Genomic DNA, 14,827 nt, shown 5'->3' with positions numbered 1-14,827 from the left:
AGTGCCCAGTATCTCAATGAACAGTTAGAATACGATTAACACAACACATTCACAGCTCAGCCTCTGGTTCTGCTCCATCAGGAAACGAGCGCATATGCACAACCAGTCGCCAGGACACACAAACAGGCCTGATGAGAATAGCACCTGGTCATTTCACAGGGATTTGAGCAGAATAAATACACAGCAGTTTCTCCCTCGAGGGCTTATCATACCTGGAGAGTATGATGAAACCTCCTGCAATATGGTGTCTCATTTTTTCCTTAGGATGTGCAATGACGACCACAGGTTTCAGGTTTTACACACTTTATTCCTAAAACATTGGCTGCACCATCCATAGCGGCACACAATTGTATTTACACATTTATATACACACACAATTCTCTAAATTTGTGATATAAAATATATAATCCGACAATGTACCTCTTGTCCTCTTATTTGAACACAATAAATTGCTGTACAGGAATTCTGTAGCTACAGCCTATCTTAAAGTCCCCACCACACAAAGGTAAGAACGTGAGCTCCTGTATACTTCATCTGTACACTGTGACAGTAAAAATTGTGGAGAAAATATTTCTCTAAATATTCCTCTAAAAGCAACCTACAGCAAATTCACTTGTCGGATCTGTAATTAAGACAATTACATACATGACAAACCATTTTCAATTCATTTAGGAAGGCAATATGCAGCTTCCTGTCTTTATATAATATAAAAGATTAAGAAATTACACATTTAAAAACGTACAATAAATAAGATATATGCAGGCATTTCAACTGGATAAAACCTGACCCAAACTGCACTTTCAGGCCATTATCAGGACTTGTGTCCACTGAGATGGACTAGTTCCTTTTCCTCCAGTTGTTGTGAGATGGACACTTGGCATGAACTGGGCAGCCTGGCATTGCCGTAAGTGCGCTGTCTGATTGAAGTTGGTTTGCCCAGCCGTGTCCACAGCGGCAGTGCGGTGCAGTGATGCTGTGTCTCTGCGGGGTCTGTTGTGAGAAATCATGGCAACAGTTGTGCAGAACCCCTCATTTGTTAGAGCATGTTCATTATAAAGTTGTACATTTGGTTGAGCACAACAAAGTGCACGGGCAGACAAGAGCGCCGGTCCTGAGTCGCTGGGTCACAGGTCAGCCATGACAGGGCGTTGTACTGTTCCAGCACAAATCTGCATAAAGACAAAATGTGTGAGAAATCCATTATTATTATAATTATTATTATTAATATATATGTGTGTATATATATATATATATATGTATAGTTCATCTAAAAAGTTAAAATCTTCATGTCATTCCAAACTTGCTCTCGTTTTCAAAACACACAAAAAATATTTAGGCATAAATTTAAGATTTATGTATCTGAATTGCGTATAAACTTTCCCTCCATTTGGATTCCACAATTTTACCATAAACTAACAAACTTAATGTGATGTATTTTGGTCAGTCATAGGATTTCTTCACTCAAACAAAAAACCATAGCATAATGCCATTATTTACTATTTGCATCTATTTAATTGAGCTGATTCTAAGACATTTGAATAAATGCATTTTGAAAATGTAACTTCATATTTTCAAAATGCATTTATTCAAATTGCTTAGAATCAGCATAAATCTGTTCACTGTGAAAAATTTGGGTGAGCTATCCCTTTAAATTTAGGCCTCCTTTTGCACAAATTAAGATTTTTTTAATGAAACCTTCATTGAAAGTCCATTTCATTAAACTTTGTCAAAAGTAATCCATATGAAACAAGTGGTTTAAGAGACACATTCTCTTTCTAAAAAGATTTCATTTAGACTTTTATTCAAATATTAACACTGATCAACGTACATCCATTGAGCCTCTGTTGACCACATTAGATGAGATTTGTGATCAGAGGCCTTAATTGTTCATTATTTGAAGCAGCGGTTCTCAACAAGGGGCCTCTACAAACTTCCAGAGGGGCCCCAATACATCTTAAAACTATTTAAATGTAGTTATATTTACATATCTTAATTAAAATGCTGAAAATATGTCATATCTCCTTAGAATGTCATGTTCATGTCTTCTCAGAAGACTTGGATTAACTGCTTGATTCATATGGATTTCTTTAATGTCTTTATGAACATTTTTTAAGCAGCAACATTTTGGTGGAATGAAATTTTTAATGAAGGGACTGAAATCGTAGGTTTCATCAAAAATATCTTCATTTGTGTTTTTTAAATGAGTGAAAGTCTTCTGGGTTTGAAACAACATGAGGGCGAGTAAATGATGACTGTGGGTGAACTATATCTTTAAAGAAATGGTGTTTGATGCCTTTAAAAGAAAGACTTTTTTTGAAAGCCAATTTATTCATAAATCAAATCCAGTCTGGGATGGTTCATAAATCAGTTGCGATCCTTGCAATCTCGAATTATCGAAGCTCCAACAAGTATGAAAAATGAGGATTACACCATGTGGGAAATTTTTTATAAATGTACAGAAATATATTAGAGACATGGGATATAGGGAAGAGTGGCTGTAAGGGGTCCAAGCTGATACCTGAGCACATCTGAGGTATGGCTGGAGTCCAGAGGGTGAGTGTGTTTACTGTGCAGCAACTCATCTGACTGCACTGATGAAACATTAAGGTGCAGAGAAGCCTGACAGGAAGACAGAAACATTCATTATATGACACCTCTGCAGCTCTGTTAAATAGATTAGATTGTGAAACATGATTTGGACAATAAAGATGTAAATGTATCTCTATAGTGAATTGATTATTACATTTACTGAACAGCTTACCTTCAGGAAGAGAGGACATTGGTTCTTTGCCTGTGGGCAGGAGGACCAGAACCAGTCAGGCAGTGGGCCAGATTTAGCCGTCGACACAAAGTAGCCCAGAGCCATGGGCTGCTGGAGGATGTTGGGAGACTCGTCGTGAGACTCCATCCTGTCTGTGCTCTGGCCCTGAGGACGGGGAGAGAGACAGTGAAAGGGTGAATTCACAGCTTTGACAAATGATTTCAGCCACTTAAAACAGTTATGTAAAAGTATGGATAAAATTCAAAAGAATTTCTCATTACTCCTAAACTTAGATTCCTGATATTGAGATACTGAGAGATATACGAGATATTGAGGTGAATCTCACAAATTAGGCCAAGAACAAAAAATCATTGTGTCTAGGCAGATCTTCTGATTTTCATTACTGTATTATGGTACTGAAAGTGACATTGTGCTTAATGTCACTATGCGTCGGTTCAAATAGCCCTAATATCGGACTTTGTGATTTCTTCCTGATTTTATGAAATATGACCTGGACATTTCTTTATGAGGATCACCATTTTACTCTCCTTTTTTGTACACTAATTTAAAAAAACTGTTTAAATTTAGCCACTGGATGTCAAATTTATGGAACCATTTTAAGGAGTCAATACTTGTTTCCCTTTGTTTTAACATTAAAGTGTTTTGAGTCTGCTATATTGAGCAACCAAAAAAAAAAAAAAAAAAAAAAAAAAAAAAACTTTTATTAAGCAAAAATGCAAGAAATTGAACAGATTATTTGAAAGATTTCTATTTCAAATAAACGCTGCTCTTTTAAACTTTCTATTCATCAAAAAAGTGTTTCCACAAAAAATATTAAGCAGCAAAACCGTTATCAATACTGATAAAAATAAGAAATTGTTTAGAATGATTTCTGAAGGATCATGTGAAACTGAAGACTGGAGTAATGATGCTGAAAATTCAGCTTCACGTCACAGGAATAAATTACATCCTAAAATATATTTAAATAAATGTAATAAGAAATTGTAATAATATTTCACAATATTACTCTTTTTACTGTATTTTTAACAAATAAATGCAGCCTTATTGAGCATAAGAGACTTCATGACTGATATTGTATGTAGAAATTCTTCAAAAGGACAGAGCAAATCAGTTTACCTTGCTGCCATCTCCTCCGTGGTGGTAATGTGAGCCTGGCGACTGTACCGGGGAGGTGGTGGGAGAGTTGGGTATGATGTTAATGAGATCAGGATCAACCAGGTCATTCTCTGATAGCAGGTCTAAGATCCCATCCATGCCGCCCATTCCATCTGTGACATCTGCAAACACAATGAGAACTTATATTTAGGGATGCACCGAGGGCCCGATACTGGTCTCCTGTACTCGTACTCGTACTCGTTAAAATGCCCCGATACCAAACGCCGATACCACACAGCATGTGATAAGCGCCATATTCAAACAAAGAAACACCGACAACAGAACAACAGACAGCAGAAAGGAGTTAAGGATGTCTACTACGAAGTATATGTATGCAATGAATATAACATTAAACATTCAGTATTAACGCCTGTATAAATAGATTTTGGTTTGACTGTATCTATTTGATAAATGAAGTTAACCAACTAACATTATACATACCCTTTTGGTTTCTGTACCCAATATTAAAAAAATGTACAAATGCAATCAAAATATCGGCATCGGTACTCGGTATCGGCAAGTACCAAAAATAGAAGTATCGGTATCGGGCGAGTACTGGAAAAAGTGGTATCGGTGCATCCCTACTTATATTAGCCTGCTATAAACACAATAAGTGTTCGGTGGGATAGATGTGAAAGTGTCTGACCGTTGTTGGGATTGAAGGCCTGGAGGCCGGCAGAAGTGGGGAACACGAGGATGTGAGTGCAGGAGGTGTCCTGAGGAGTGTTTAACTGGGACTGCATGTTCAGGGTCGTGCTGCGGCCAAACACGGAGCCCGTGGACACAGAGTCTATGGCGAGAAAGAAAAGGGAAGGAAATCATGAACTTTCATCAAATATTCATCATTAGTTTCTAAAGGTCTGAATGGATACAGTAAACAAAGACAAAGTACAGCCAAATGCAGAACAACTGCTCTGTGTGAAAGCGCCACATTAATTACCTGGCATGATGACAAAGGATGCCTGTGGTTCCATGGCGACTAGACAGGTACTGAGGATGCTGGGACTGTCTGCGGCAGAGATACCGCACATCCTGCACATTTCCTTCAGTCGTCTGCTGAGAGACTGCAAGTTTCGCCTACTCAACATAATACTCCAATCTGATTGGAGCAAAAACAGCAGTTAGATCAAAAGCAAAGGGCACATGATGCCAAACAATTTGAATAATTGCAAAACCTACCACGTAATTCCCCGTGACCTATCCTTCCGAGCCGGCCAATCACAATGCGCCAAGGAAGTGAGGTCATCTGTACGAGACCCAGGCACCATTCCCAAAGCTTCTGAAGGCCCTGCCGTCGTGCAGAGCCCTTTTTCCTCCGAGCTCTGTGTGAAAACACACAAACACCTGTCACAAACAGAGGCCTGGGCTTGAGCAAACTAAGCCAATCAAAGACCAACTCTTAAGTGCTCACCGGTTGGGTACGTCAATGCTGATGACGCAGGTTTCCAGCAGCTCTCCGTACTGGTCTGTGCATGAAGCCAGGAGCCACCTCTGGTCATGTGACAGGCAGTAGGCCACAAAGAGCACGTTGTATTTCTGGGCAGCCTCTCCAAAAGTCTCACCCAGCTCTGTCTGCTTGTCCTTCACTGGTGCCAGGATGAACGGTGGTGCGTAGAGATGTAAACACTCGGGTCTCTGAGGAGGACAAGGACCAAGAGGTCAATATTATGATATATACACAGTCCTATTTCTCAATATTTTTCTATGTATGAAAACTGCAAAATGGCAGTTGTTCCAGGAAAATTATTTGTGTCTCAGGTTGAATTTCCTGCCTTATTTTTTCTTTTTTGATGCCACAGACCCCAAAATAAGATGTTCCCTTTGTGAAACACCCCATTTTAAAGCATAAAGGCAGCTATACACTTCTGGTTAAAAGCTCAAGACACATCTTTTATTATTATTAATGTTGAAAAGAGTTTTTGCTTCTTAAAGGGATAGTTTACTCACCCCCAAGCCATCCTAGGTGTATATGGCTTTTGTCTTTCAGACGAATTCAATCTGAGTTATATTAAAAAATGTCCTGGCTCTTCCAAGCTTTATAATAGCAATGACGTCCTACATCATACGCTGGAACGGCACTCTCTAGTGAATGTGCGTACAACAGTTAGTGGAAACTAGAGATTACAGTTAATAAAGTTTTAAATATGGATATTTTTCTTACACAACGCATCGATTCGCTTTAGAAGGCCTTTATTAACTCCCCGGAGCCGTGTGGAGTACTTTTCATTATGGATGGATGCACTTTATTTTGCTTCAAAATCTTGACCACCATTCACTGTCATTATAAAGCTTGGAAAAGCAAGGACATTTTTAAAAATAACTCCGATTGTATTCGTCTGAAAGAAGAAAGTCATATACACCAAGGATGGCTTAAGGATGAGTAAATCATGGGGTATTTTTCATTTTTGGGTGAGCTATCCCTTTAATATATGCTTGTGGGAAACATGGTATGCCTACCATTCAAAAAGTTTAGGGTAAGAAAGATTACAATTAAAGGGATAGTTCACCCAAATACGAAAATTCTGTCATCATTTACTCACCCTCATGTCGTTCCAAACATGTATGAGTTGCTTTCTAATGTCGAACATAGAAGATATTTTGAAGATTGCTGGTAATCAAACAGTTGGTGGAGGTACTGAGGATGCTGGGACTGTCTGCGGCAGAGATACCGCACATCCTGCACATTTCCTTCAGTCGTCTGCTGAGAGACTGCAAGTTTCGCCTACTCAACATAATACTCCAATCTGATTGGAGCAAAAACAGCAGTTAGATCAAAAGCAAAGGGCACATGATGCCAAACAATTTGAATAATTGCAAAACCTACCACGTAATTCCCCGTGACCTATCCTTCCGAGCCGGCCAATCACAATGCGCCAAGGAAGTGAGGTCATCTGTACGAGACCCAGGCACCATTCCCAAAGCTTCTGAAGGCCCTGCCGTCGTGCAGAGCCCTTTTTCCTCCGAGCTCTGTGTGAAAACACACAAACACCTGTCACAAACAGAGGCCTGGGCTTGAGCAAACTAAGCCAATCAAAGACCAACTCTTAAGTGCTCACCGGTTGGGTACGTCAATGCTGATGACGCAGGTTTCCAGCAGCTCTCCGTACTGGTCTGTGCATGAAGCCAGGAGCCACCTCTGGTCATGTGACAGGCAGTAGGCCACAAAGAGCACGTTGTATTTCTGGGCAGCCTCTCCAAAAGTCTCACCCAGCTCTGTCTGCTTGTCCTTCACTGGTGCCAGGATGAACGGTGGTGCGTAGAGATGTAAACACTCGGGTCTCTGAGGAGGACAAGGACCAAGAGGTCAATATTATGATATATACACAGTCCTATTTCTCAATATTTTTCTATGTATGAAAACTGCAAAATGGCAGTTGTTCCAGGAAAATTATTTGTGTCTCAGGTTGAATTTCCTGCCTTATTTTTTCTTTTTTGATGCCACAGACCCCAAAATAAGATGTTCCCTTTGTGAAACACCCCATTTTAAAGCATAAAGGCAGCTATACACTTCTGGTTAAAAGCTCAAGACACATCTTTTATTATTATTAATGTTGAAAAGAGTTTTTGCTTCTTAAAGGGATAGTTTACTCACCCCCAAGCCATCCTAGGTGTATATGGCTTTTGTCTTTCAGACGAATTCAATCTGAGTTATATTAAAAAATGTCCTGGCTCTTCCAAGCTTTATAATAGCAATGACGTCCTACATCATACGCTGGAACGGCACTCTCTAGTGAATGTACAAACAACAGTTAGTGGAAACTAGAGATTACAGTTAATAAAGTTTTAAATATGGATATTTTTCTTACACAACGCATCGATTCGCTTTAGAAGGCCTTTATTAACTCCCCGGAGCCGTGTGGAGTACTTTTCATTATGGATGGATGCACTTTATTTTGCTTCAAAATCTTGACCACCATTCACTGTCATTATAAAGCTTGGAAAAGCAAGGACATTTTTAAAAATAACTCCGATTGTATTCGTCTGAAAGAAGAAAGTCATATACACCAAGGATGGCTTAAGGATGAGTAAATCATGGGGTATTTTTCATTTTTGGGTGAGCTATCCCTTTAATATATGCTTGTGGGAAACATGGTATGCCTACCATTCAAAAAGTTTAGGGTAAGAAAGATTACAATTAAAGGGATAGTTCACCCAAATACGAAAATTCTGTCATCATTTACTCACCCTCATGTCGTTCCAAACATGTATGAGTTGCTTTCTAATGTCGAACATAGAAGATATTTTGAAGATTGCTGGTAATCAAACAGTTGGTGGTTGCCATTGACTTCCATAGTAATTTTTTTCCTACTATGGAAGTCAATGGCAACCAACTACAAATAAAAGATATACTTTTATTCAACAAGAAGGCATTAAAATTGATCAAAAGTGACTGTAAAGATATTTATAATGTAACAAAAGATTTATATTTCAAATAAATGTTGTTCATTGAACTTTCTATTCATCAGAGAATCCTGAAAAACGTTTTCAACATTGATAAGTAATGAAATAGAAAACAGTATAGAAATACAGTTTTGATATTGTAAGTTGTAATAAAATTCCACAATGTCACTGTTTTTATCGTATTTTTGATTGCTGAGCAAAAGAAACTTACTATTGAAAAAAAGAGACTTACTAAGAAAAAGTCTTACTATTGCAATTATTACAAACTTTTGACTTTTTCTTTTTTGATAATATATATTATCATGTATAAAGATACATTTATACTGACAAATAATTTTTTTTTTACAAAACAAAATTAATAAACATTTAATAAAATAGAAAACAGTATTGAAATGCAGTTTTGATATTGTAAGTTGTAATAAAATTCCACAATATCACTGTTTTTATCGTATTTTTGATTGCTGAGCAAAAGAGACTTACTATTGAAAAAAAAGAGACTTACTAAGAAAAAATCTTACTATTGCAATTATTACAAACTTTTGACTTTTTCTTTTTTCGATAATATATATTATCATGTATAAAGATACATAGACAGGCAAAGTTCAATCAACAGTATACAGGGGTAACGTAGGCAAGGCAGAATCATAACCTGAGTCCATGCAAAGGGTCGAGGCAGGCGGCAGACAGAGAAGAGAGTAAATCCAATAACAATGCAAGGTCAAAGAGGCAGGCAGCGAACGATCAGACGGGTCTAGACAATCCAGGTAGGCAACAGGTAATCAAACAAGGTATAAACGCTCAGAAATGTCAGCAGTAGCAAAAACAAGACTTCGCAACGAGGGTAAGGTAGGCACTGATTAAATAGTCATGATAATGATAAGCACCTGTGCAAGTAATCAGTCTCAGGCATGGGGTGATGGGAAATGAAGTCCTTAAGAACAGTTAGTACTCCGGTGACGGTTCCCTCTGGTGGTGATCGGAGGGAGCCACAGAGGCTTGATTTGTGACAGTACTTTTACGTTTTTATATTTAATTTTATTTAATGTCTAATGTTTTAATGTGTGAGTAACAATTAAGTATTTAGCTGAACTAGCAAATCTTTTTAACTTTAGATTTGATTTGAAATTATGGGTGGGTAATCTGACAATTTTGTGTTGTGATCGGTCTTGAAGATGTTCACGATTTTCTTTTCAACCGAATCGTAGAGATTGTGACCAAATATGTCCTATTTATGTATGCATGTTAACATAGACGTGCATCTTTCAGTTGACAGGACTAAGGACTAAGTTATTAACATGTTAGAGAAACATCAACCATGGCAAAATCCATAATAGATATGGACATCAAGTTTCTTCTACAGATGTAATTGTAAAGTACATTTTTCTCTCTTTTTGTCATTAGGTATTTCCATTCAGTTCGATACTTAAGAGCCAGGAAGAGCAGGAAGAAAAATTCATACGTGCCTTTGCCAGGCTCTTCAAGTTCATTTAAACACACTTTTCTTCAGAATCATGCTATCTATATCTCAATGCTGTTTTCTGACATTCTCTTTTTTGGTAGATGAGAAATGGGCAAAGCATTCCATTCATTTCTTTTCTTATGATGACTGATTGCAAAAGGCTTCCTTGCACATGTTCTGCTGAGATGATGAGGAGGAGGAGGAGAAGGAAGAGAAAATAGTAAAAAAAAAAAGTATATTTCAGATGTATTGATGGAAATTTTTTGTTCTGTGCACTTGTAAATTTTTGTCCATGGGGGTGGCTGGCTTGTGTAATTCGATAAAAACACAATGGAAGCTGTTTAAACTACTTCAAGAACATTTGCAGCTACCTGACCACTTTTAATACACTGCTTTAATAGATTCTCCATTCCATGGCCATTTGAAAACTTTGTTTTTGGTTTTGGTTGCCAGGTGGCGTGCAAGTTGTACAATGCTGGTTTAAAGCACCTGAAGCAAAACTGGTGTTTTAACCTTTTCTACATAGTGTTCTACATAAAATGCAATGGTTTTCAAAGTGGTGGCCACAAGGGATCACAAAACATTTGAGAAGAAACCATTCAGGTTTTACAAACTGTGTTTTTATGGCTATCATAGTGCGCTTATATTAATGAGTTAAAGGGATAGTTCACCCAAAAATGAAAATTCTGTCATCATTTACTCACCCTCATGTCGTTCCAAACATGTATGAGTTGCTTTCTAATGTCGAACATAGAAGATATTTTGAAGATTGCTGGTAATCAAACAGTTGGTGGTTGCCATTGACTTCCATAGTAATTTTTTTCCTACTATGGAAGTCAATGGCAACCAACTACAAATAAAAGATATACTTTTATTCAACAAGAAGGCATTAAAATTGATCAAAAGTGACTGTAAAGATATTTATAATGTAACAAAAGATTTATATTTCAAATAAATGTTGTTCATTGAACTTTCTATTCATCAGAGAATCCTGAAAAACGTTTTCAACATTGATAAGTAATGAAATAGAAAACAGTATTGAAATACAGTTTTGATATTGTAAGTTGTAATAAAATTCCACAATGTCACTGTTTTTATCGTATTTTTGATTGCTGAGCAAAAGAAACTTACTATTGAAAAAAAGAGACTTACTAAGAAAAAATCTTACTATTGCAATTATTTACTATGGAAGTCAATGGCAACCAACTACAAATAAAAGATATACTTTTATTCAACAAGAAGGCATTAAAATTGATCAAAAGTGACTGTAAAGATATTTATAATGTAACAAAAGATTTATATTTCAAATAAATGTTGTTCATTGAACTTTCTATTCATCAGAGAATCCTGAAAAACGTTTTCAACATTGATAAGTAATGAAATAGAAAACAGTATAGAAATACAGTTTTGATATTGTAAGTTGTAATAAAATTCCACAATGTCACTGTTTTTATCGTATTTTTGATTGCTGAGCAAAAGAGACTTACTATTGAAAAAAAGAGACTTACTAAGAAAAAGTCTTACTATTGCAATTATTACAAACTTTTGACTTTTTCTTTTTTGATAATATATATTATCATGTATAAAGATACATTTATACTGACAAATAATTTTTTTTTTACAAAACAAAATTAATAAACATTTAATAAAATAGAAAACAGTATTGAAATGCAGTTTTGATATTGTAAGTTGTAATAAAATTCCACAATATCAGTTTTTATCGTATTTTTGATTGCTGAGCAAAAGAGACTTACTATTGAAAAAAAAGAGACTTACTAAGAAAAAATCTTACTATTGCAATTATTACAAACTTTTGACTTTTTCTTTTTTCGATAATATATATTATCATGTATAAAGATACATTTATACTGACAAATAAATTTTTTTTTACAAAAAATTAATAACATTTGTTTATAACAACATTTAATTATAATTAGGGCTGTCAGTAGATTAAAATTTTTAATCTAATTAATCACACCCTTTTTCTGTGATTAATCGCACACTTCATGAAATTAAGCATAGACCATATACCTTGTTTCAAATGTTTATTTTGTCATCATTTGCTATATCCAGCAAAGTAAACCAAAAGATTGAAGGGTTATTCTCAAAAATCTGGATTTTCTGCAAACTTTTTTCAAGATAAATTTAGATGTCTTTCAAAAAGGGACTCCAAAAGAACTCCAAAAGGACACCAAAGAACCAAATGATACAACGAGCCCCTATAAGCACATATGAAAGAAAAAAAAAGCTAAAAAAAAAAAATTCAGAATTGTATAGTATGTGTACAGTGCAACAGCAAAGAGCTTTTTTACATTTTAGAGAAGTCAAGTTGCGATACCGAACAGGACCACCTGGTGATGCCAAAAAAACCCTAACGTGCACCACCACAATCGTCTTTACCTTGATTGCAGTCTTCATCCATCAAAAATTTACTAGCGAGACACTAGTTATCCAGTCGAGAAAACATAGTTTGCATGTGTTGTGGTAACAATCCGTTCAGTCTGTACTTCACACAGCGTGATGTGTGAGGGCTCGTGCTCTTCAGAGACAATCACAGAATATGACAGAGCTCGTGTTTAAAAGCGAAACACACTGGAATGAATTTGCTATATCCAGCAAAGTAAACCAAAAGATTGAAGGGTGATTCTCAAAAATCTGGATTTTCTGCAAACTTTTTTCAAGATAAATTTAGATGTCTTTCAAAAAGCGAATCAAAACATTATCGTGAATGTGTGTGGAAACAACGTGAATGTACGGAAATGTCTGTGCCGGTGCATAAATACAACGTGCGATCAGTGCGTCAAGAGCACTCCTACACGCATTATTATAACAGACTCATGCGAGCTTACTGTACGACTCCTGTACGCCACCACAATCGTCTTTACCTTGATTGCAGTCTTCATCCATCAAAAATTTACTAGCGAGACACTAGTTATCCAGTCGAGAAAACATAGTTTGCATGTGTTGTGGTAACAATCCGTTCAGTCTGTACTTCACACAGCGCATGTGACGTGTGAGGATTGTGAGTCTCTGTTCTCTCTGCAACCTCTGATGTAATCAGCCTGGTTTGCTTTATATTAGCGCTGTTTTGGACGGATTGTTTGAATGCATTCGCTTTCTGGATCATTGGACTGAAAACTTTCCCAGAGTTTAGCGGCTTAAAATGATCTGATCGCAAGCAGAGAAGCAAAATTGGGTTAAAGGGTTAGAATAGAAATTGTGCTTCAGTAATTTTGCGTTAATTGCATTAAAATATTTTAACGCGTTAAGGATTGTAAAATTAATCGCATGCGTTAACGTTGACAGCCCTAATGATAATATATAAAAATTTGTAAAAAATCAACAAAATAGATGAATAAATGAAAACATCTATTGTTAACAGTAATATTTTTCCTCTGAATATTTCCACAGACCTTATAGAACTCCATTGCATTTTTAGAAATAATGAAAGAAAAAAATTGGTAAATCTGTATTGAAATGTATTTCATTTGAAATTGAAAAACCTTTGCCTAATATATTGGCAATTATTAGGAGTACCTCTTTGCTCTGTAGTGCAGTGTCAATGGCCAGGCCGGGGCCGAAGCCTGTTAGCGTTTTGACATTAGTGGAGGTTGGCAGACGCCGTCTGCACTGAGTGTAAACTGAGAAAGCCAGAGACTTCAGGTGCTGTGCGTATATATGGCGCTCCTCACTCCAGACCGGCTGCAGCAAGTACTGGCTGGGTATAATCTGGCAGAAAAAAAACACTGGCTGTTTAGATCCAAGCAACGTGACGTTTTAATCAGAAAGCACGGATCCGATGGATTCTTACTTGGACATATACAGCATTCCTGATGTGAGGAGGAAGAGACTGAAGCATCTCTAGATAACAGCGAAGAAGACCCATCGTCCACACGCTAGAATTGCCGCCTTGGCCTGTCTCCTCATAGCTGAATGGGTTTACGATGTAGATCACTATAGCAGGAGGATAGGTGACAGCGTGGGAGTCTCCATCAGTCGGCACCCCCACCTTCTCTCTCTCCATTGTGCTGTGACACAGATAAATCACGGATCAGAGATCACATCTGAGAGAATCAGTAACAAGATTGTTTGGATGTGAAAGGTGGTACCTCTCTGCGGGCTCCGACTGGACCTGAGGTTGGCTGGTGGCCGACGTGCCGTCACCCAGAGTCCCTGCACTCTGACCACCAGTCGGCTGGCTGGACTGCAAGCCTCCAAAAGGAGGCAGTGAATTGGGTTTGGAAGATGGCATGGTGCCTATGCCCTGAGAGCAGGAGGAAGAGGAAGAAGGGGTGGATGTGGTGGTAGTGGTGTTAGTGTTGGAGGTGCTGTTGGTAGATGGGGTGGCGTTCTGAGCGGCTGTTATGGGGCTACCAGAGCTGGAAGTGTGTGTAGAGCTGGTCGGGTTTTGCTGGGAAAGCAGTGAGCTGTCCAAAGACTGTGATGCCAGAATGGACGCTAAAGAGATAAGAAATATTATAAGACTGTTAGATTTACCTTGTCCGCACAACATCGAAGAACTTTTAATTTGCTTCTGCACATACCCAAATCGTGACAGCACACTTGTGCGTAGAGTTTGAGTTTGTTAAACGCCTCGCTGGTGCTGTTTATGGTTTTTGAGAGCCAGTCAGTGAGAGTCTGATCCGTGAAAGGTTTGGCTCCAGTATCACTCACCGTCACAATGCCATCAGCATGTGACTTAGCGATGGGCTTGTGCTGACCAAGCCGACAGGACTGTCGAACAACAATAAACCGTCAAGTCAATTTTATTTGTATAGCGCTTTTTACAAAAGCAGCTTTACAGAAAAGCATGATATTAATGTTTATATCTTTATGCCTAGTCACATTCAGCAGATTAGATTTATATCTACATTTCACCCTACACAGGTATACTGTATGTGGATAGAGTTGGAAATACTTATATATCCAACTTCATATAAAGAGCTGGGCGATAATATAGTTGTTTAATTTTACAACAAAGCAAAATCAGGTGGTTGAGACTTGCTAAATATATATATATATATATATAT

At 37.4% G+C, this 14,827-nt stretch overlaps 1 protein-coding gene across 1 annotated transcript in view; it reads right to left on the bottom strand.

Annotated features, from left to right (window-relative positions):
- Nucleotides 1-271: 271 nt before the first annotated feature.
- LOC107729113 (mediator of RNA polymerase II transcription subunit 13-like) overlaps nt 272-14,827 on the bottom strand; it is a 47,002-nt gene continuing 32,446 nt past the window's right edge. Inside the window, exons 19-30 of the mRNA XM_016539490.1 lie at nt 14,342-14,531; nt 13,907-14,255; nt 13,609-13,825; nt 13,335-13,526; nt 6,994-7,217; nt 6,762-6,904; nt 4,878-5,036; nt 4,584-4,727; nt 3,899-4,059; nt 2,762-2,926; nt 2,519-2,619; nt 272-1,169 (exon numbers count right to left, since the gene is read on the bottom strand). Coding sequence (XP_016394976.1) covers nt 1,037-1,169; nt 2,519-2,619; nt 2,762-2,926; nt 3,899-4,059; nt 4,584-4,727; nt 4,878-5,036; nt 6,762-6,904; nt 6,994-7,217; nt 13,335-13,526; nt 13,609-13,825; nt 13,907-14,255; nt 14,342-14,531 — 2,178 coding nt within the window. The 3' untranslated portion in view covers nt 272-1,036. The remainder of the gene's footprint in view (nt 1,170-2,518; nt 2,620-2,761; nt 2,927-3,898; nt 4,060-4,583; nt 4,728-4,877; nt 5,037-6,761; nt 6,905-6,993; nt 7,218-13,334; nt 13,527-13,608; nt 13,826-13,906; nt 14,256-14,341; nt 14,532-14,827) is intronic.

Source organism: Sinocyclocheilus rhinocerous, unplaced genomic scaffold, assembly GCF_001515625.1.
Source record: "Sinocyclocheilus rhinocerous isolate Xijiao unplaced genomic scaffold, SAMN03320098_v1.1 scaffold1870, whole genome shotgun sequence".
Taxonomy (NCBI): domain Eukaryota; kingdom Metazoa; phylum Chordata; class Actinopteri; order Cypriniformes; family Cyprinidae; genus Sinocyclocheilus; species Sinocyclocheilus rhinocerous.
The sequence above is the reverse complement of the archived record's forward strand: the minus strand, read 5'-3'. Positions and strand labels throughout refer to the sequence as shown.